The 21473-nt window shown below is 33.8% G+C and overlaps 1 protein-coding gene and 3 pseudogenes across 2 annotated transcripts; 3 read left to right on the top strand and 1 right to left on the bottom strand.

Moving 5' to 3' along the window:
- The first annotated feature begins 494 nt into the window (after nt 1–494).
- Nucleotides 495–5764, top strand: LOC114718300 (uncharacterized; annotated as a pseudogene).
- Nucleotides 5765–6187: 423 nt separating this feature from the next.
- Nucleotides 6188–7441, bottom strand: LOC114718299 (universal stress protein PHOS32-like; annotated as a pseudogene).
- Nucleotides 7442–11161: 3720 nt separating this feature from the next.
- LOC114718298 (protein XRI1-like) lies at nt 11162–12930 on the top strand. Of its 2 annotated transcripts, none has more exons than XM_028903582.1 (5): nt 11162–11235; nt 11366–11481; nt 11576–11651; nt 12192–12338; nt 12537–12930. In XM_028903582.1, the coding sequence occupies exons 1-5, from the start codon at nt 11193–11195 to the stop codon at nt 12794–12796; spliced, it is 642 nt and encodes a 213-aa protein (XP_028759415.1). In that variant the 5' UTR covers nt 11162–11192; the 3' UTR covers nt 12797–12930. The 2 variants fall into 2 exon arrangements, with proteins under 2 accessions (XP_028759415.1, XP_028759414.1); XM_028903581.1 differs by having other exon boundaries at nt 12180–12338.
- A 4524-nt stretch (nt 12931–17454) lies between these two features.
- LOC114718294 (transmembrane 9 superfamily member 2-like) lies at nt 17455–21433 on the top strand (annotated as a pseudogene).
- The last annotated feature ends 40 nt before the right edge of the window (nt 21434–21473 follow it).

Here is a 21473-nt window from a genome sequence, read left to right as displayed (position 1 = left end):
TTTGTATCATGTTCATAAGTCCATTACCTGGACCTTTCTATTTTGTTTAAAATTTATCCTTTTTCTGTTTAGCTTCATTCTCCTCCCTCCATTTTTTTCTCTTTATCCTTTTTTACTATGTATATATACCCCGTTCTCACTTGCATCTTTTATCACTTCTCTTCCCATTCTCCTCTCCCCTGTTCTCTTCCATCTCAAGTGCATTTTCATTCTTTTTCTTTCTCTTCTCTTTCTAAAAAAACAATTATTTGTCATTGGTATTGGGAATTTGAATTTTAAAGCAGGATCAGATGTATCTATTTGTTCAGACTTTCAGCAGGCCTGCAACTTCTTTAGGTTATTTCTCTTACTTTCTTATTCATTAATTTCTTCAAAATTCTCATTTCAATAGCCTTATCTATTTTATTTAGATTAGTCATACGAATGTTCACTTCTCAAACAGAAAATAACAAGAATAAGTCACTGATCATTGATCATATTTGAATTCTTTTTAGGCCCCTTTGTTCTTCCTATCACTTTCCTCTATGCGATCATTGTGCTGGTGTTGTGTCCTTTTGCTGTCTCTAGTCTTAAAGAATGCACCAACACTATTACCCAATCTCATACCATGCGTGCCCAATTATTAACATCTAAAAACCAGACATGGAAGGCAGAGGTTATGTCACATTATCATCTTACTCCAACAGATGACTTTGTCTGGCAAACTTTGCTACCTAGAAAGTTATTGATTGAAGAAAAAGATGAGCATGATTGGGCAATGATGTATAGACAAATTAAGAATAAGGGTCAATGGAGCGCACCTCAAGGTCTTCTTAAAGAGGTGTCACTACATGATGTGAGATTGCTTCCGGGATCAATCCATGCTCGAGCACAGCTCACAAATTTGGAGTATCTTTTACTATTAGATGTTGATAGCATGTTGTGGAACTTCAGAAAAACAGCTGGTTTGCCCACTCTTGGAAATCCTTATGGAGGTTGGGAAAGCCCCGAATTGGAGCTTCGAGGCCATTTTGTTGGTGAGTTTCTTTCATTCATCATCTTAACTCATTTCACTACATCTAAATCGAGTCTTAACCATTTAGTGTTACTCATATCTCTTCATGAATCCTTTTTTTTAAGGTTCAGGTGTGAGTTACATTCATAACTATTAGGTTGAAGAAGAGATATAAATAAGTGAAAAACCTCATTACGTAATGTTTTAAGGTTTTACATTCCAATGTAATGTTAGTTATACATTTTTGTGTCAATGCTTTTTGGTTCCTAAAATTTGATTTTATTTTGATTTTAGTCTCAAAAATTTATAACCAGTGACTTTGGTCCTTAAAATCTTATTTTAGGAACCAAAAATACTATTCCAGGGATTAAAAGTCTTTAAACAGACTAAAATGTGGTTCTATTGCTAGGACCAAAACCAATAATTTCAAATTTTAGGGATTAAAACTAAAATAAAGTCAAACTTCAGGAACAAAAAATGTTGCTAACTCTAAATTTTTTATCAAAATCTAATGAAGTAGAGTAGCTAGGAGGATCTATCACAGACTGATTTTGTTTGCAATTTATTTTTCAATAATAGTATATAATTGCTTGATCTTTCACATTTTGCAGGGCACTACTTGAGTGCATCGGCTCGAATGTGGGCTAGCACACATAATGATACTCTGAAAGAGAAAATGTCAGCTCTTGTTATTGGTCTTTCAGCTTGTCAGCAAAAATTTGGTACAGGATATCTTTCCGCATTTCCATCTGAATTCTTTGATCGTTTGAAGAACTTCAGTATGTGTGGGCTCCCTATTACACTATTCACAAGGTACGTTAATAGTGAACTTGTTTATGATGATACAATTATATACTAGTGGGGGAATATTTTGTGGGATTGAATCCAATTAGTCAATTTTGACAGATTATGGCTGGCTTGTTAGACCAACACACTATAGCTGGAGACCCTCAAGCTCTGAAAATGCTAATATGGATGGTTGAGTACTTTTACAACCGTGTGCTGAATGTAATCACAAAGTACACTATAAACAGACATTATCAATCATTGAACGAGGAAGTTGGAGGAATGAATGATATCCTTTACAATTTATATAGCATAACGGTAGGATAATTTCTTTTCTAGTAACTATATTAATTTGCCTATACAATGGTTTTCACACACACACACACTTTGTTGATATAACTTATTGAGTCATCTTGGGTAATCATTGAATGAGGAAGTTAGAAGAATGAATGATATTCTTTACAATTTATATAGCATAACAGTGGGATAATTGCTTTGCTGGTAACTATATTAATTTTCTTATACAATGGTTTTCACACACACACACACTTTGTCGATATAACTTATTAAGCCATCTTGGGTCTGGCCATGCCCTAAGTTGATTTTTTTAGCCTATGGCATTTTGTAATTCTTTCACCAAACATCGTGCCAAGATGAAACTTGATAGAGTTGGACTTAAGAAAAACCCTAGATATAAATATAAGTTCGATAAGACAAAAGTTGATAATTATAACTCAACACCCAATACTTGTTCTTACATTCAAATATGAAATTGTATCTATCTTGTTAACCTATGCAGAGAGATCCAAAGCATCTATTGTTGGCTCACCTTTTTGATAAGCCATGCTTTTTAGGACTGCTTGCTGTCCAGGTAATGATTATTTTTTATTATTAGTATATTATATTTTTATGTTAATTTAAACTATATTAATGAACCTACATTATTGTAACTTACAAAATTGTAAAGCCATTACAAGACCTAAACACCCAATTCCCTATTTAACTTTCTTACAAAGCCTAAGAGTTTTAAATTTTCAATTTTTCCCCATGTAGGCTGATGACATTGCAAACTTGCATGCTAATACACACATACCAATTGTTGTTGGATCTCAAATGCGATATGAAGTCACCGGTGATCCACTTTATAAGGTAAATTTCTACTTGTTTATATATTATATCATGTTTATTTACTATTTGTTACCCTTAATTTAGATATTTTTATTTATATTATTTATAGAGTTTTATTTTTATGTTTTCTTCTCAATTATGTAATATGATTATTTTCAGTAATGCCTTGTGAAATATGTGAAGATAATAAACATTCAAAACTCAATACTTAGTTTCTAACTAGCTCCATTGATTTTTTTGCTTTTTCATAGGAAATTGGAACATTCTTCATGGACCTCATTAACTCGTCTCATAGTTATGCAACCGGAGGGACTTCAGTTTCAGAGTGGTGGTAATGTGGCCTAATAATTAATTAATTGTCATTTTTCCCACATGAAACTCAAATGATTCTTTAGTAGCAATTGTTGTGTTCCTTCTTTTATAGCAGTTAGTCACTGATGTCTTCTTTGTGTAGGAATGATCCAAAAAGAATAGCAGATAACATCCTGAAAACAGTAGAAACTGAAGAATCATGCTCAACTTATAACATGTTGAAGGTATTATTAATCATCTATCATTTTCATTGTTTTTGATGGAATACTTATAAGGAAGAAAGTATATTTAGGGAAAAATTTTAAAGCTCATATTATAAGTTGTTGTATAGTAATTTTATTGTATCAACAATGAAAAATTAACAGAGTTAGTGATTTCTTAGGTTTCAAGGTACTTATTTAGATGGACCAAGGAAGTAACATATGCAGATTATTATGAACGCGCCTTAACAAATGGTGTACTGAGTATTCAAAGAGGCACAGATCCTGGAGTGATGATTTATATGCTCCCTCTTGGCCCTGGGGTATCAAAGGCTAAATCTGAACACAGTTGGGGAACAAAATTTGACTCTTTTTGGTGTTGTTATGGAACTGGTAATTCAAATGTTGTGCTTATTAATCTCTTACATTGTATGAGATCATAATATATCCTTTGATAACTCAAACTTCCATGCTCTTATGATATCCACTTTTTTTTTTGGGTATTCTTTAGGTATTGAATCATTTTCAAAGTTAGGGGATTCAATTTATTTTGAACAAGAAGGAAACCCAACTCTTTACATAATCCAATACATATCAAGCTCTTTCAATTGGAAGTTTGGGGGTCTCATGCTTAATCAGACTGTGGCTCCTACTACTTCATGGGATCCTTACTTAAGAGTCACTATCACATTCTCTCCTGCAATGGTACTTACAACATTACCTGATATTCATCTTTAACTATTTTAGACTGAGCATCATCATGATGCCTAATTTGGTTGAAGTTTGGCTTGTTTTGTTCTCATCCACTTTTCACTAAGTGGTTCTATCATTTTTAAGGGGGGAAAATAGGAAAAGTGCTACAATTTTAATATCTAAAACTCAAAATATACACTTTTGCAGGGAATTGGATCTTCCTCTACGTTGAATTTAAGAATACCAACATGGACACATTTAGACAATGCCAAAGCTTTATTAAATGATCAGACTTTATCTCTACCTTCTCCTGGTATTTTACTCTTTTCAACTTCAACTAGTGCTATAGCAAGGCTAAGAATTGAAAGTAAATTTTATTTTGTGGACATATAGGAAACTTTTTGTCAATCACAAGAAAATGGAGTGCCAATGACAAGCTAACCCTTCAATTTCCTGTTACTATTAGAACAGAAGCTATAAAAGGTAGAAATCTATTTGTACTTTTCACTTTCGTTTCATACAAAGAGGAAAAAAAGTTCTTATTATTGATATTGTATTTTGAATTGTATTCGATTGATCAGATGACAGACCAGAATATGCTTCTGTTCAAGCAATCCTTTATGGTCCTTATCTTCTTGTTGGCCATACCTCTGGTGATTGGGATATTAAAATTGGGTCAAATACATCTATTGCTAACTGGATTACTCCAATCCCTACGAGTTACAATAGTCAACTGGCAACTTTTTCCCAAGTCATTTCAAGCTCAACTTTTGCTCTAACAAACTCAAATCAATCTCTCATAATGCAAAATTTACCTGGACCTGGCAACGAATCAACCCCTCACGTGACGTTTAGACTTATTCCAAGTGAACTAATCTCACAATTTTCAACAGTGAGAGATGCTATTGGTAAATCAATAATGTTGGAGCCATATGATCTCCCTGGAAAGCTCTTGATGCACCAAGGAGTAGAAAATAGTCTTGTGATTACAGATTCTTCTAATGGTGGGGTCTCAAGTGTTTTCAATATGGTAGCAGGATTAGACGGACAAAATGAAACTATATCCTTAGAAGCCAAAAGCAATAAAGGTTGTTTCATGTGCAGTACTGATTCTGGTGCAAGCGTCAAGCTAAGATGCAAGTCTGGTTCAGATGTTAACTTCAATCGAGCCGCAAGCTTTATACTTACAGAAGGATTAAGCCAGTATGATCCCATCAGTTTTGTGGCTAAAGGGGAAAAGAGGAATTTTGTCTTGGAGCCGTTATACTCCTTCAGAGATGAAACTTATACAGTTTATTTTAACATTCAAAATTGATATAGGTTTTATTTTTCCTCCTCTCAAGAGATAGGGAGATGATTAGAAATTGGATATGGTTATATTCCATGAAGAGGGGGATTGAAATATCTCAAATGATATGAATTATGATGATACAATGTAAAGAATAATTAAATGAATTAATGAATATATGGGGAAAATTGATCTAATAATCCCTATAATTTGTATCATATTTAATTTGTTCTGAAAGTTAGAATTTTTGAAGACATCTTTGTATTGTTCATCCTCTATAGGCTTGTGGATTAATATTAAGAAAAAAATTGCCAAAGTTACCTCTGGTTTTCTAATACCAAAACAGGGTTTTGATTAATCAATGATTTTGATCACTTTTCCTACTAGTTTTAATGATATATATATATATAAGAGACATGGAACCCATTCTCTTATGTCTCCTCTAACTTGGAGGAGAAGGAACTGAACAAGTTGGGTTCAGTGTAAATAACTCTGAGGACAAGTGCTCCTCCATTTAATTTCTAATCATCCAGTGACTGAAAGAAGAAATAGATTCAACCTGAAATCCCTAAGATGACTCATCATATTGAAATTAGGTATGGTTTTTAGTTTTCAATCTCTCTTTCAGTAGAAGTTGTATATTTATTGTTGTAAAGCGTATATATGTAATCAAATCTATAACAAATTATAGTACCCACAGATTATGAATGTTGAAATTTATTCATCAGATTGAAGGATTCAAATTGGCCCTAAGCTGTGTTGGTCTTAGTTAGAGTGGAAGCAATATAACATGTAAAAACAGCGACAATCTGGCATTATAAATATATAAATAAGAAATATTTACACGCTAAGACTCACACCATTTATACATACATATATATAAAGAAAGGAAACATTATTTAACAAACACTATTAGTCACAACGAGAGTGGCAAAAATTAGAATGATATTCTAAATAGAAGTTTCAACGGCTACACTTGGCAGATGGGCTTCCCTTGATGACTGTAACGGGGCAAGAAGCATTTCTCACCACATGATTGCTTACACTCCCTAGCAACACCCTATCATCATCATCATCAATAATTTCAATCTTTGGTATGAAAACTATTTAACTAATTTGAATAGATTATTAAGTCAAATAAATTAGTTAATTATAATAAATGTGATAAGTTATTAGTTTTGAAAAAAATGATAAACATAAAAAACAAAATAAATTGAGATTTTATATTTAAAACTAAATCCAATGATTCAACTAATTCTTATAATAAAGAGTGGAGATAGGTAGTACTATAATTTAAAATATAAAGAGAGAAGAAAGTGTGTTGCCTTTTGATGGGACCAAAACCCCTACTTCCAACGACCAAAGAGTCAAGTTGTAGCTGATTAACAGCTTTGCACAGCTTCTCTTTTGGATCCCCCAATATACCTTTGCCTCTACCTTTGCCTGTTACACATATTCACAAGCACACACCAATACCGCTTCTTCATAATTCATAAACTATTAAATAACCTTTCAATTCATACGAGAGAAATAAAATTGCCGAATAACACAGCAAGCAATAATAAGCAAACAAACAAAATCTACACACAGATATATACCCCTCTGGTTTTTGAGCCAGTGTCAAGGATAGCCATCACTTCCGGGTCCCTAGGAATCCCATATTGCTTCACCAAGTTGGTCTCTCTCAGTTCCTCCAAAGGCACCAAAGCTGCAAGACCCATGCATACATATATACATACTTGTATATTTATATATCAAAAAACCTGAACTGAAGTTATATATAAGCATGAATGGACAAGAGAGACGTATATACGTGAACCAGTGTCGTGGAAAAGGTCTTTCCTAGTGTGATCAGAGTGGGAAGGCTGAACGTTGATGAGGATGAGGCGATCCCCTTTGTCGGTGAGATTATGGAGAGCCCATTTGAGGGCTGATTTGCTGGTCGGAGAGAAGTCCACAGCTACACCAACGGTACGTGTCTTTGCCATCGATGCTGATCTTAACAAGTTCCCAGGTCTTGTGTTTCTTTTATAATGGTGTTTATTTGCTTTTATGTTTATTCTGTATTGAGTTGTTTGGCGACTTTGCGGCTGGTTTCGAAATCCTCTGGGTCGGAGAATATTTTGGTGCTATGCAGTTGAAAAGATGGATAAAGAATAGTGGAAAAAAAAAGAATTTTTGTGGAATATGATGAGCTGTGTATAGTCAATTTTATTCCTTAAAGATAAGAGTGAGGGCATGTTTGGAACGGTGTCAAAGAACTTGTCGCTTAATCGGCTCCCTTGTGGGGGAGGGGTTTTAAATTCTCTCTCCCCCTCTCTATATATACATGTGTGTGTGTGTGTATACAAGACATTTTTTTCTCAATTTCAGTTTGCAAAAATTCACTGATATAAAAGTCATTTTTACCGCTGTTAATATGAACAAGCTCTTAACTGTTAAACATGGTGGGAACAGGAAACCGGGAACTTTGAGCAGACAACTGCGAACTATTCGGCTGATGCGATACAGCTAAACAACAACTTTCTAACGTAGAAATCCACAGATAATAAACTAGCTAATGCCTATACCTGTCAAGAGATGCTCATGATCAAAGAGGATTCTAGTTTTGTACCCAAGAAAAAATACGTCATATAAAATAATAACTACTTGCTACGCACAAAGATACCAATGATTAAAAAAATTAATATCTGTCAAAATGCTGAGAATACGATGTAGACCCTCATATAAATTGAGTTTTTTAATATATGATGGTTAAAAGTTGATTTCATAATTAACTATTTGTTTAAATTATATTTATAAGAGTCCTACTTGTAAAACTTGTGTGAAAGTTCTTACTGATCGCGTTAATCTAAGTTGAATGTCTTGCCAATCACGTTAACAGAAGTTGAGATTATACTGCAAAATTATGATTCAATTTTGAGGTAGATTAAGAATATTATTAATTAGATTATAAAATGCTTTATAAGGTAGTGTTTAAGACCAAAACTAACTGAAAAACTCAGGTGAGCATAATTTCTTTTTGCAGTTCTTTTTCATGAACTATATATTATTCTCCCTCTGTTCATATTTATAAGAAACAATTTACTAGCTACTCATTATAAGTACGTTCATGGAAGTCAAGGACACTTCAAAAATTGAAAGAAAGAATTTTTCTCACATACTTATTTCAATGTAAATTATAATTGAAAAGTTACTTTTAAAAACTCCAATTACCATCCTAAATAAGTCCTTAATCAATTGAATTAACGTATGTTTTTCCGTACCATGAGTTATGTTATAATACCTCCGGTCCTAATTATAAGAGCCAGTTGATTAATTTGAGGAGATTAAGGAAATAAGTTGAGTTAGTTATTTGTCCTAAATATGTGTTGTTTTTCTTAAAATATCCTTACTAATCAAGTGTATTGACTAGAGCTATCATTTTTAGAAGGCTACTTTGGAAAAAAATGTATAAATATGAAAGACAAAGTGATTGGGGTCTTATATTTAGGACAAAATAAAAATCAGACAAGGTCTTATATTAAGACCGGAGGTAGTAACTTATAAGGCTCCAGCCTTAGATATATAATAGGAAGGGTTTCAAATTAAATAAAATCATATTACATTTTTCACGTGTGTTACATTGCAAGATTTTTTTTGGACAAAGTGAATATGGACCTGTCCCTCATAAAGACGCATTATATTCCCATGAAATTCATTTTTGGATTCTTTTGTTACTTTTTGGCTAATTATATTGGACTCGTTTTCTTTCCTTTTAATCCCTAAAGCACATTCCTTCTTCCTTCAAAGCTTGCGACGTTAAAGCAAGCCTATTGTGATGTATGTTTTTGATCTGCTAAAAACAAAAAAAACAAAAACAAAAAATGCCTGCCGTAATTTTGCTTAGTTTACGTAAAATTAACCCCAAAAAAACGACATAAACCCTTCGTCTATGTAAATGATAGCAAATATTTGTAGGGTCTGGTTTTCTAGTGTTCAGTAAAAAAAAAAAAAAAAGCAGAAAGGCTCTTGTAATTGGGATTTCTCTTTTTAATTTCTACTTTACTTTCAGAGATAGATAATTATTTCTGACAGCTTCATGAACAACAAACTCCATGGTGGTACTTCACAAGCACTGCTTCCCTTCCGTGGCCTCAAGTTAGTGCTGTATAAAAGAGACACAGAGTATATGATGCTTCATGGACCAAGTCCTTCTTCTGCCACAAACAGGAAACCACGTGATTTAGACAGAAACAAAGAAGCACTCCATTTGTGTTAAATTTTAATTTAATTTCTAATTTTTATACTCGTTTCTTTAATGTCAACAATTAAAAGTTATTTTCATTCTGTATTTTATTTCATTGAAAATGTTTAAACTCAGATGCTGTCTGAGAAAAACGCTTAATATGCTTCGAGTCGTTCTACAGAGAGAATTCACCCCCGGGGGGGGGGCCGGGGGATGTTTAGGACAAAATTTCTGGCTTTATGGCTCTCATATAGGCAAGGCTGAAGTAACAAAGTAATCATAGGGTGGCTGAAATATTTGGCAACATTTATTCATATTATTTTCTAATTATTAAAGAGGCAAAATTAAAAGTAAAAGAAGGAAAGAGAATAATAGCCAATCAAACAACAATTAGTGCTTCTTTGTTCATTGATGTAGAGTCTGCCAAAGTTTTAAATTGATATTAACTCCCTCAGCTACTTATTCTATTTTTTGTTTTTTGGGTTTCCATTTGTCATTGTCGTCAGAGTCAAGTTGATGCCAAGAGACTATTCATGTTAGCTCAAGCTTAATTCCTTCATAAGCAAAGATATTCATTGTGTGAGATAGGTCATCAGGAAAGACAATGGTTTTTACTTTTTCTTACTAGCGTAGCTACTAATTTAATGGGTAAAACAAACAAAATGGTAAAGGAAGCTCACAGAAATCAAGGCTGAAGTATGATGAGCTAGAAAAGTTAAAGTACTGGGTATCTTCTCCTTTTGTCCTTGTCTAGCAGAGGACAAGAGCATAAAGAAAAGTATCATAGAAAATGAAATATAACCCATGAGGAAAAGATATTCATGCTTTGAATATTTACCATGGAAGAAAAATATATAAAGAAAAAGAAAAGCTCATTTAAATTTAGAATAACCATCTACTGTCCACTTTCGTTAGTTGTTATGATTATATTCAACATCATGTAGCCAATTGCAAACAATAATTGCCTTCTGGCTTAAACTTCTTTCTGGTTTTATAAAGATAAAATGTCCCAAATGTTTTACATCCATGAAATGCTTAAAACAAAAAAGGAGAAAAAGAAAAATCAAAGATAAAACAAGACCCCTGTCTTTCTTGCTGTAGCTTTCTCTCTCTCTGCGATCAAATAGAGACACAGACAAAGAGACATGAGTCTCACAGAGACCATCAGAGTGAGATATCCTTTAACCTAATCATGTCATTCTTGTCTTGTACTAGCATCCCTCTGGATAATAATGCATGTTTTGAGAAGAGAACAAAAGAGCCTGTTTTCATTTCCCGAAAGAATAAAAAACCTTCCCCAGCGCACCTAGACAAAAATTTAAATCAACTTCTATTCACATTGCATAATCAATAATGAACGCTTTAATTAATGTCAATTAGGTAGGTAGGTAACATCAGGATTTTAGAAGGGTCCATTGCAGCATATTCCTTAAGCCATAAAGTGAAACAGATAAAAATAGCTATTTGTTCATAAGTGAGTCTTCAACCCTACATATAAAAAGGGCTTTCTTCTATGTCATAATTCATACCCAACACAGCTTGTGTTCTCACTCTCTTGCCTCCATGGACTTGGAGATTGGAGTCACTAGTTCAGATACACCTCTTGGTACATACGTTATGTTTTCAGTTCCCCTTCCACTTTGATTTCTACTTTTCTAGCTTTAACTTGTTTGCATGCATACCACTAGCTGACATTTTACTGTTTTTACCCTCTCTTTATCTTGTTGCTGAAGCAGAGTCCTGGTTTTCATCTGATAGATCTACTGGGTACCTTGAAGATGTTATTGCAGGCTGGAGTGTTTGGTACAAGCAACAAAATTTACCATTGTACTCTCTGTCTCAGGATCAAAAGGTCAATTTATAATTATAGACACGTTTCATGTTCCCTTCAACAATCACTAGTTGTCAAGTTCTTGAAACTCTAATTATGTTTTCATCTATGAAAGGAAACCCATTGTCTGGCAGACCAGATAGACATATTTCCACCATGTTCTTCCACAAGAACCCAACGCCTGGTTGATGGTAAGCCATGCTTCATTTCTCTTCTTTTGTTTTTCTTTTGGCCAATGCATGCACACCTTCTCTAACTCCATCTCAATGTTTATTATCCTATTCCTTCCTATTCTCTGATCCTGTGCTCCAGGTGATGGGCAGGATTTTTGTAGCCATTAAGCTTATTAATCAGATAAAAGATAAAAGTTAGACGCAATTTTTTTTGGCATTTGTCATCGGGATTTTTAATAAAAGCATGACAAGTGGATTCTTTTGTTGAGTCAACAGGAGGATGTTAATGCTGAGCAATAAAAATCGTTCACCCGTTATATTTTATTAAACAAAATCGTAGATAAAATCAAAAACTGCTTAAAATACTTAAGTAAGATTTGTCCTAGCAGTAGAGTCTATTATTCGAAGTAAGTTTTCAACCAAGCATTTGAATATTAACCCATCAGTATCTTACTCATTCGGGTTGCAAGGATAATGACAGTACACTGCCCACTACCGTTGCTTTTGGTACTATCGCAGTCAGTAACTGATAATTACATACTTCAGTCCCACCTGCAGATTACACCATTCCAGAAAATGAAAAATTCAGCACTGGGAGCCAATCATCATCACCAAAAGACACGCATGCAGCTTCAACACAGGAAGATAATCCTGAGAAGATTAAGGCATCTATAAAATCAGACGAAAACGATACTTCAGTTTCAAGTATTACACACACACTTTTCTTCAAAAACAAAAGGGACATGACTAACTCAGTCATTAACTCTCTGCTTCATTAACTTTTTTTCTTCCACACAGCTTCTTTCGAAGTACAATGGTTCACTTTTTTTTCCTTCCACACAGCTTCTTTCGAAGTGCAATGGTTCATTTTGCAGCTTGGTTTTGATGTGTTATGGATTCCAGAGGGTCAGAAGAAGCGAATTGCTTACCCGTTCGAGATGGTGAAACGAGGAGGGGCAGATGGAGAAACAGTGCTTGAAGACATAAATCAGCAGATGCGAATGAGCCCAGCGAAGCCGATTCCGCATCCAGTGAGAGATCGGGTGCGTGTTCCATGCGATTCTGATCGCGGTTTTGGGATTTCAGGAAAAGCAGTGGTGGCTCTTACTAGGATTCATACACAGGGTACAGGATCTATCACCATTGTTAGAACCAAGGGATGAAGTGAGAATATTCATCTCACTTGGATTCATTTCCAGAAAATGATTTAACGTGAATGTTTGAAAATAGGAGGAATAGTTAGTTGTATGTAATAACTAATAAGGGAATTATTCTCTTTTTTCTGCTTTGAAACTGTTTTTTTTTGGGGGGGGGGGGTGGAGATTATGGTGCGTGAATAGTTATCCAAGATTTAATATGCTATAGAAGAACAGAATTATATGGAGTATGGAGTATGGAGTATGGAGTTGCTAATATCATTGCAACCAAAATTTTCAATTAAAATATAATTATAATTAATCATATAACAGAATGTGATGACGATGTCAACAGTTTGGCAAAAAAAAAAAATCAGCTTATCATGTTTTTTAATATATTATCAAAAATTTATTAAGGGAAAATTTCAATTAAGAACCACTGTGGCAAATTTATTTCAATTAGTCTCCAAAACATTCTGAAATTTCACTATAAGACTAAGGGGGAAAAGTGAAATTAATTAGACAAAAAAAGACAGAAATACCCCTGTAAAATGTTGCTCCTGAAATCTAAAAAGAAGAGGGCCAAAAATTAAGAAAAAATTTCATCTCACTCTTCCCTTTTTCACTCTAAAATCTTGCTCAAATACTCTTCCCTTTCACACTGTTAGAACTAGCTATTCATCCACTGGTTGTGGCACTCTGAAAAGTCACTAAAGTCGTCCATAGGAGATTCATCATCGTCTATTTTGCCGATTCACTCATCCTCAAAACTCATACGTAGATATGTTATTAGGCTTGAATCGATCTGTCATTTCTCGAATATGGAAAGTCTTTATTCTGTAAGATACTTAATTATTGATTGTTATAGTAATAGTGGATATCTTGTCTGGCATATTTATAAATCTCAGAATCTTGTTGCTTGAATGGGTGATATGAAGCTAAATATGTAGAGAAATGATAATTTGATGTTGTCGAAATATTTATTTGTATTATAAATTCACAGATTCAAGTTGTCTAAAAAAATGGCAATTTGATGTTGTGAAAACTTGTATTTCTATTGAAAATTTGTAAATATATATTGTGTTTAGTTATTAAAAGTTGATTGAAATTGATACTTGAATTATGTGCAGCTACAGATTATAAATCGTTAGCAGTAGTGAAAAACAATTATTTCGCATCTTCCATGTGGGAGGTGAATTTGTGAAGAACTTACAACCACCATTGACTACTCTCCATCTTGGAAGGCCTAGAACTAAGAGGATTAAATCACAATTTCAATAGAAAAAAGTATATCCTTACTCAAGGTTGTCGTATGGTCACACTAGAAAGACTTACAGTAACCCGAACCTTTTGTGATTTTATTACTAAAGATAGTCTTTTTTTTAGTTTAATATACAGCTATTTTTGTACTGAATGAACCCCAATATGTATTTTTGGATTAGTTAGGGAAGTAACTATAACAACCCATTTAGTATTTTTGATAGTGGGTTGGAATCTATGTTGTATGTGGATGTGATAGTTGAAAATTTTCATGATGGCACTTGACAATTAGTACTAAAATTGGCTGGCAACAATATAAATGTATGACAAACTTTGTCTAATGGACATATTTCTATTGTTAGTACATGTATTCTTATTGTAAATTGCCTAATTCCAGTTGTAAATGAAACATCCAAATTTCTGCATGAAACATCCAGACTTGTATATGAATTTTTTATTTTAAATACTTTCCTTGTGAATGGAGGAGATGTAGTTGGTAACATACCTATATGTGTTGCAAATTCTCTAATTCCAGTTGCAAATAGGTTCTTTTAATTTGGACTTGTAAATCATGTTCAATTTATTCAATTCAACTACTTCACTTGCAAATGGACATGTTGTTATTGTTGTTCCAATTACAAATAGGTCCTCTCAGACTTGTGAATCATGCTTAATTTCGTCAATTCAACTACCTCACTTGCAAATAGACATGTTATTGTTGTTGTTAATATATGTATGCGTGTTGCAAATTTTCTAATCCTACCTGCAAATAGGTCTTCCTAGACTTGTGAATCAACATATCTAACTTTTTTTAATCATATTAGTTTACTTGTAAATAGATGAGTTCTTGTTGTTAATATGCATATCCGTCTTGCAAATTGCTTAATTTCACTTGTAAATAATCTCTCCAGACTTGTTATATTAGTATGCTCAACTTTTTAGTTACATTAGCCCATTTGTAAGATGAGTTTCTTTATTGAATCAACTTATCCTTGTTGTAGATTCCATAATTCCAATTATCAACAATACATCACATACTTGTAAATTGATAGGAAAAGACTGAAAATTACAATTCATTGATATGCAACATACTCATAATATACTTCCTGAAAAGGATCTCCATACACAACTGTCTCAAGTAGCTGAAATTACATGTCGAATAAAAAATATAACAATTTGCTATATCATCACTTTCTTTTCGATTGCGTCTTTATCTGTTAAAATAGTTTCACAATAGCAGCTGATTTCATTTTATTTTTTTTATGTCATAAGCCACCACAACAACTTAAACTTTCGTAAAGTATGTAGATCCTGTGACACAACAATAACTACAGTCAATAAGTTGACATAGGTGCAACAATCATAACTCAAAATAATGAATGAAGTCATAAACATATAATTTAACTCCCACTATTGTATAATAAGACATGGTGAATTCAACTCCATCCTTTTCTTTCACGTGGAGTCACTCTTTTAAATATGTAATGACATGAATCCGATAACTGTCACAACAAAACTAACACATCACAAATAAAATAGGTGTAAAAATGTATTCATATTCATCCAAATTGCAGCCTAAGTGTTCTAGGAGTACTTAGCTTAAGATGTTTCTCCACTTGCCATGGTCTATATTCCTGCACCATCCTTGCTTATGATAGACAAAATTTTAGAACATCATGCTATGAAATTATTAACTCTACTTGTTAATACACTAATTGTTGTTATCAATATCCTAACCGTATATGTTTATAACAGGAATTTACAAATTGACAATAGAAATACAAGTTTTCACAACACCAAATTGCCATTTCCTTAGCCAACTTGAATTTGCAAATTTACAATACAAATATATATTTTGACATCATCAAATTATCATTTCTCTACATACTTAGCTTTCATATCACCCATTTGAACAGCAAGATTTTCATATTTATAAATATGCCAGACAAGATACCCATTATTATTATAACAAACAACAATCAAGTATCTCACATAACAGAAACTTTCCATATTTGAGAAATAACAAATCCGTTCAAGCCTAATAATAAATTCATATGTGAGTTTTGAGAGGGACAGAACCAGCACAACGGACGACGATGAATCTCCTTTGGATGACTTTCACAACTTTTCAAAGTGCCACAACCAGCATAGGTACGGCAAGTTCTAAGAGTGCGAAAAGGAAGAGTATGCAAGTCAGATTTCAGAGTGAGATGAAAAATTTTCCTAATTTTTGGCCATTTCTTTTCAGATTTCACGGGCAATAGTTAATAGGGACATTTCTGTCTTTTTCTATGTCCAATTAATTTCATTTTCCCCTCAGTCTTACAATGAAATTTCAGATTATTTTGAGGGCTATTTGAAATAAATTTGTCATAGTGATCCTTAATTAAAAATTTCCCTATTATATTAATAACATTGGAAATCATTGTGATGATAAAAAAAGATATCATCATCAAAAATTCTAATGACAAGAAATACTGAAATTTGTTATTAGTGAAAATAAAAAGGAATTTGTCATTTATTTATTATAAGATTTAAAAAAAAAATTGCTTCTTCTTCTTCTTTTTTTTTGGCTATGGTGGTTTTTCTTAATAATTCTAGCAACAAGTGTCAGGCCTAAATATTAGAATTGTCAATTTTTGCCACGGGGGCCTCTAGAACTCAATTGCATTATTACATTAATTAAAAATAAGTACTACCATCGGTCTTTAATATAAAACCATATTTGACTTTTATTTTGGTCCTAAATATAAGACCCAAATTTACTTCATCTCTCATATTTACATAATTTTTTTCTAAGATAAGGCTTCTAATAATTATAGTTTTAGTCAATACACTTGATTAGCAAGGATATTTAAAAAAAAACACCTATTTAGGATAAATAACTAACTCAACTTACTTCCTTAATCTCCTCAAATTAATCAAATAGCTCTTATAATTAGGACCTGAGGTAAGCAGCAAACAAAATTATTTTCAATAAAATATACTCCTCCGGTCCTTAATATAGGACCCAATTGGTGAGTTAGTTTTGGTCCTAAATATAAGACCCATTTCTCATATTTATCAATTTTCTCTAAATTATCGCTATGGATACTTCTTCAACCATAATCAAGTAGAAGAGGAAAATGAGGTATTAAAAAAGATGATTATGGTATTTTAGGAAAAACGTGTTACATTTCTTATAATTAACTAACTTACCTAACTTTTTTAATCTAATCAAATTAGTTAAATGGGTCTTATATTAAAGACCGGAGGAGTAATATTTATTTCCAGGGGAAAAAAAAGTTCAGAGTCAAATTTTCCTTTATTTATTTATTTGGGCGAAAGAAGACGCTGGGAGGGTTCTGTTGTATTCCCGCCATTTTCATGCACATTTCTGGCGCTCAACGCCACTCTGTTCTCTCTCTGTATCTTCGTCTGCAACTATGGGCAGGACAATGGCGTCTTTGCTTGCCGCCATTATCGTCCTCAGCTTTCTAAGCCTCATCAAGTCCGACGCTTCTGATCATCGCTTCAAAAGAGGAGATTCCATTCCTTTTTACGCCAACAAGGTGGGACCATCCTACAATCCTAGGTAACGTTGTTCCATCGCTCTTCATTCTCCAGTTCCACCTCGCTCGTTCATAATTTCATCTACTCTGGGGAAAAAACCTTTCAAATCAATCCTAATTCTAAGGAAATCTTGGCTTTGCTATTATTCATCCAAGATTCAAGAATGTCAGATTCTTTCCAATCGCTATCCTCTGAAATATGATTATCTTGATATTTTTCAGTTAATAATGATTTAATCCTCACTTCGCATCATCAATTGCTGAGTTTGGATAGTAGCATTCTGATTTTTTTTAAAGAATTTAGTAGTATCCATTAAAACAACCAAAAGCTTGCTAAATATTTGACTGATGAACGAAATGAATGCTGCAACCTGCAAGGTGGTTAAGGAGGAAACAAACGGAATTTCGACGCTCCAATTTTATATTGTGCAAATTGCAAACTTTTTATTCAACTATAAAAAGGTGGCTGATGTCACGTCTGTGTTTTTCTGTGCTTTAATTTCCGTTGCAATTTAAAACAGTAGGCAGTGTGTACTTGAAATAATTCAGAAAATCCCAAGTGACTCAATTGTTCTGACCTTCTGGCTTCTGAATGATTTCTTTTCAAATGCCATTACAATTGGCTTGGTGGTTTTCTTCCTTCTGAGATTACGAAACGCGTTAACATTAATTAAGATTGCTGGATGCAGAATTTTGAATTAGCATATTAGATGGATTTCAGTGTATAAAAAATGTGAAGTCAAACAATTAACCTTCATGGTCACTCAATAGTCCGAGTTTGATAATGCTTAGCAAACTTTGTTATCTAAGCAATGATTTTTATAGCTTGTTCACGATAGTCCGGGTTTCATAATTCTTGTGTTTCCTTTGTTTTTTATGCTGCAGTGAAACATACCGATACTATGACCTGCCTTTTTGTTCACCAGGTCAGTTTGTTGGTATGATTCTTGTTCTCACTTCTCTGCTTTGGTACTTAGTAATTGATGTTGTATGTTGCAGTTGAAGTGGAAGAAAAGAAAGAAACACTTGGTGAAATTTTGAATGGAGATCGACTAGTTGCTGCTCCATATAAAATCAACTTCTTAATTCATAGAGAACCTGAAATTATCTGCACAAAGAGGCTCGAAAGAGAAGCGGTTGCCAAATTCAGAACTGCTGTTTTGAAGGATTATTTTTTCCAAATGTACTTGGATGACTTGCCCATCTGGGGTTCCGTTGGAAGATTTGACAGTGAAGCCGAAGTTGATCTAACTGGACCTAAAGCTTCTCTGTTTAAGCATCTCAAATTTGAGATCTTTTACAATGAGGATCGTATCATTGATATTGCCGTTCAAAATGACCCAAATACAATGGTGGACTTGACAGGGGATAAAGAAATAGATATAGACTTCTCTTATTCGGTCATATGGATTGAAACTGACATTCCATTTGAGAAGCAGTTGGAGAAATACTCACAGACATCCTTGCTGAAAAAGCACCTGGAAATCCATTGGCTTACAATTATTAATTCATGTTTTACCGTTATGTTCTTGACTGGACTTCTTGCTACAATTCTCATGCGCATGCTCAAGAATGGTTTTGTGAAGTAAGAATCATTTCCACTGGCTAATTTCTTTGCAAGCCTTGAAAACTTTTGGTTATTATTATATCAAACATGACAGGTTAACCGATAATGAGGAGGCAGATGATCAACAAGAAGAGTGGTTGGAAATATATTCGTGGCGATGTGTTCAGGTACCCAAGATGCAAGTCCTTGTTTGCAGCAGCGCTTGGAGCTGGCACTCAGCTATTTGTTCTGTTAGTATCTCCCTTAAGTAGCTTCTCTTTAAAAGGCTCTTTTTTTGTTTTTGCCTAATGTTGTTCATCTCTCTTTATAACCATGAATCTTTGCTCCTGATTTCAGTGCAATCTTCGCCTTTATGCTTGCACTAGTTGGTGCGTTCTATCCATACAACAGGGGCGCTCTGTTTACTGCACTTATTACCATATACAAGCTAACATCTGGAACTGCAGGCTACTCTGCAGTTTCCTTCTATTATATGATCGAAGGGAAGAACTGGGTTCATTTCTTCTCCTTAGACAAGATGTTATTGATGCTCCAACCTTCTTCATTCGGTTCTCATTAATGTAAACTTATGCAAGAGAGGCCCGAGACATAGTGGAAATCATTCTCCGTGGGAATCAAATGCCATAAATATCTCTATATCCTGGATAATATATGTGTTTCTCATTCTAGTTGTTTGTGTCTTCATAGTAGAAACTGTCACCAAACAATATTTAGTTCTTGTTTCAGTTTCTTCTCTCATCTGTCAAATTCTTTCTTTCAAAGAAATGAAACTATACTACATAAAGTACAAAGTTTAACGAAGTATGCTAACTGATAATGTGGTTTTTCCAGGTGAAAACTTTGATATTGACTGGAAGCCTATTCTCTGGGCCTTTGTTTCTGACGTTCTGCTTCCTAAACACTGTTGCACTTGCCTATAACTCCACTGCAGCACTGCCATTTGGAACAATTGTTGTTATTTTCCTCATATGGACTCTTGTAACCTCACCTTTGTTACTATTGGGCGGGATTGCTGGGAAGAATAGCAGATCAGAGTTTTAAGCTCCTTATCGCACCTCCAAGTATCCCAGGGAGATCCCTCAGCTACCATGGTACCGTAGAGCCTTTGCTCAAATGGCTACAGCTGGTTTTGTGTCTTTCAGTGCTATTTACATTGAGCTCTACAACATATTCGCTAGCCTGTGGGGTCACCACATTTACATCGTATACAGCATTCTGTTTATTATTTTCATCATTCTCTTGATTGTCACTGCTTTCAACACTGTGGCATTGACATACTTACAGCTTGCTGTCGAGGATCATGAATGGTGATGGAGGTACGTGGCCTGTCACATTAAATTCTCTTGCTCTTTCTTCGTTCATTACAATTTAGGGTAGACATTGAGGCTAGCTTTATTCAACTTAAAATTGTACCGTTACCACTAGCAGTAAAACTTGAACATCGAAGTGCTCAATGGCACTTTAAGTTCCATGCAGTGCTAGCTGAAACTTTTGCTGAGATGGAATAACCATAATGAAATGGAAAATTCTCTAGACGCCTCATTGAAAAGTGAGATAAAAGTTCTGAAAAATTAGAGCAGTGTTTTGAGCTTTATACAAAGAACGATTCATAATTGTTAGATACAGTTCTGGCACTAGAAGATCTATATTAGGAGCCAATATTGAAGATTCTGTAGATGTTTTCAGTGGAGAGTCCGATAACAATCCCATTTTGGTTGAACTCTATTGGTTCATTGCCCAATGTAACATTGTTTCATGTCAGTGCCTTGAAAAAGCACCATAAAACTACGGTCTATGTAGATGTACAATTATTATGCGAAATAATATCCTCTTAAATCTTTATGAAAAAGCAACATTATTCCAAGATTATGAATTTTATGAAAGTAGATGATTATCCAACTTTAAAACGTAAAATTAATATATCACTCTATGATTGCCTGAAATCACCATTATAAGCATAATATCACTTATATCGTAAGATGACAGACCAAAGTTGCGTTCTCATTAGCAACCAAAGGAAAATACAAATAATTTAAATTTAAAGATAATGGTCTTATTTCTTCAATTTCGAGGGAGACTAACTACTGTGTATTTGCCATGAACCTTAGGTCTTTCCTTTATGGTGGATCAGTCGGCTTCTTCATATATGGTTACTGCTTTTATTTCTACTATGCAAGATCAGATATGTCTGGCTTTATGCAGACATCTTTCTACTTCGGCTACATGGCTTGCGTTTGCTATAGTCTCTTTGTACGTCACATATATCGATCCATCAAGTGTGAATAGTCGGAGCTAATTGGAACTAATCAGCACCTCGCGGGAACGG

The sequence above is a fragment of the Neltuma alba genome, unplaced genomic scaffold, assembly GCF_004799145.2.
Source record: "Neltuma alba isolate B1F8T4 unplaced genomic scaffold, ASM479914v2 tig00011825_pilon, whole genome shotgun sequence".
Classification (NCBI taxonomy): Eukaryota; Viridiplantae; Streptophyta; class Magnoliopsida; order Fabales; family Fabaceae; genus Neltuma; species Neltuma alba.
Note: the sequence above shows the minus strand (reverse complement) of the source record. Positions and strands in the feature narration are given on the sequence as shown.

Excerpts from the sequence above, each read along its gene's own strand:
- LOC114718298 (XM_028903581.1), top strand. The coding sequence starts at position 11,193 with ATGGACTTGGAGATTGGAGTCACTAGTTCAGATACACCTCTTG. Across the intron at positions 11,482-11,575 it reads CTCTGTCTCAGGATCAAAAG|GAAACCCATTGTCTGGCAGA; the intron begins GTCAATTTATAA and ends CATCTATGAAAG. Across the intron at positions 12,339-12,536 it reads AAACGATACTTCAGTTTCAA|AGGGTCAGAAGAAGCGAATT; the intron begins GTATTACACACA and ends TATGGATTCCAG.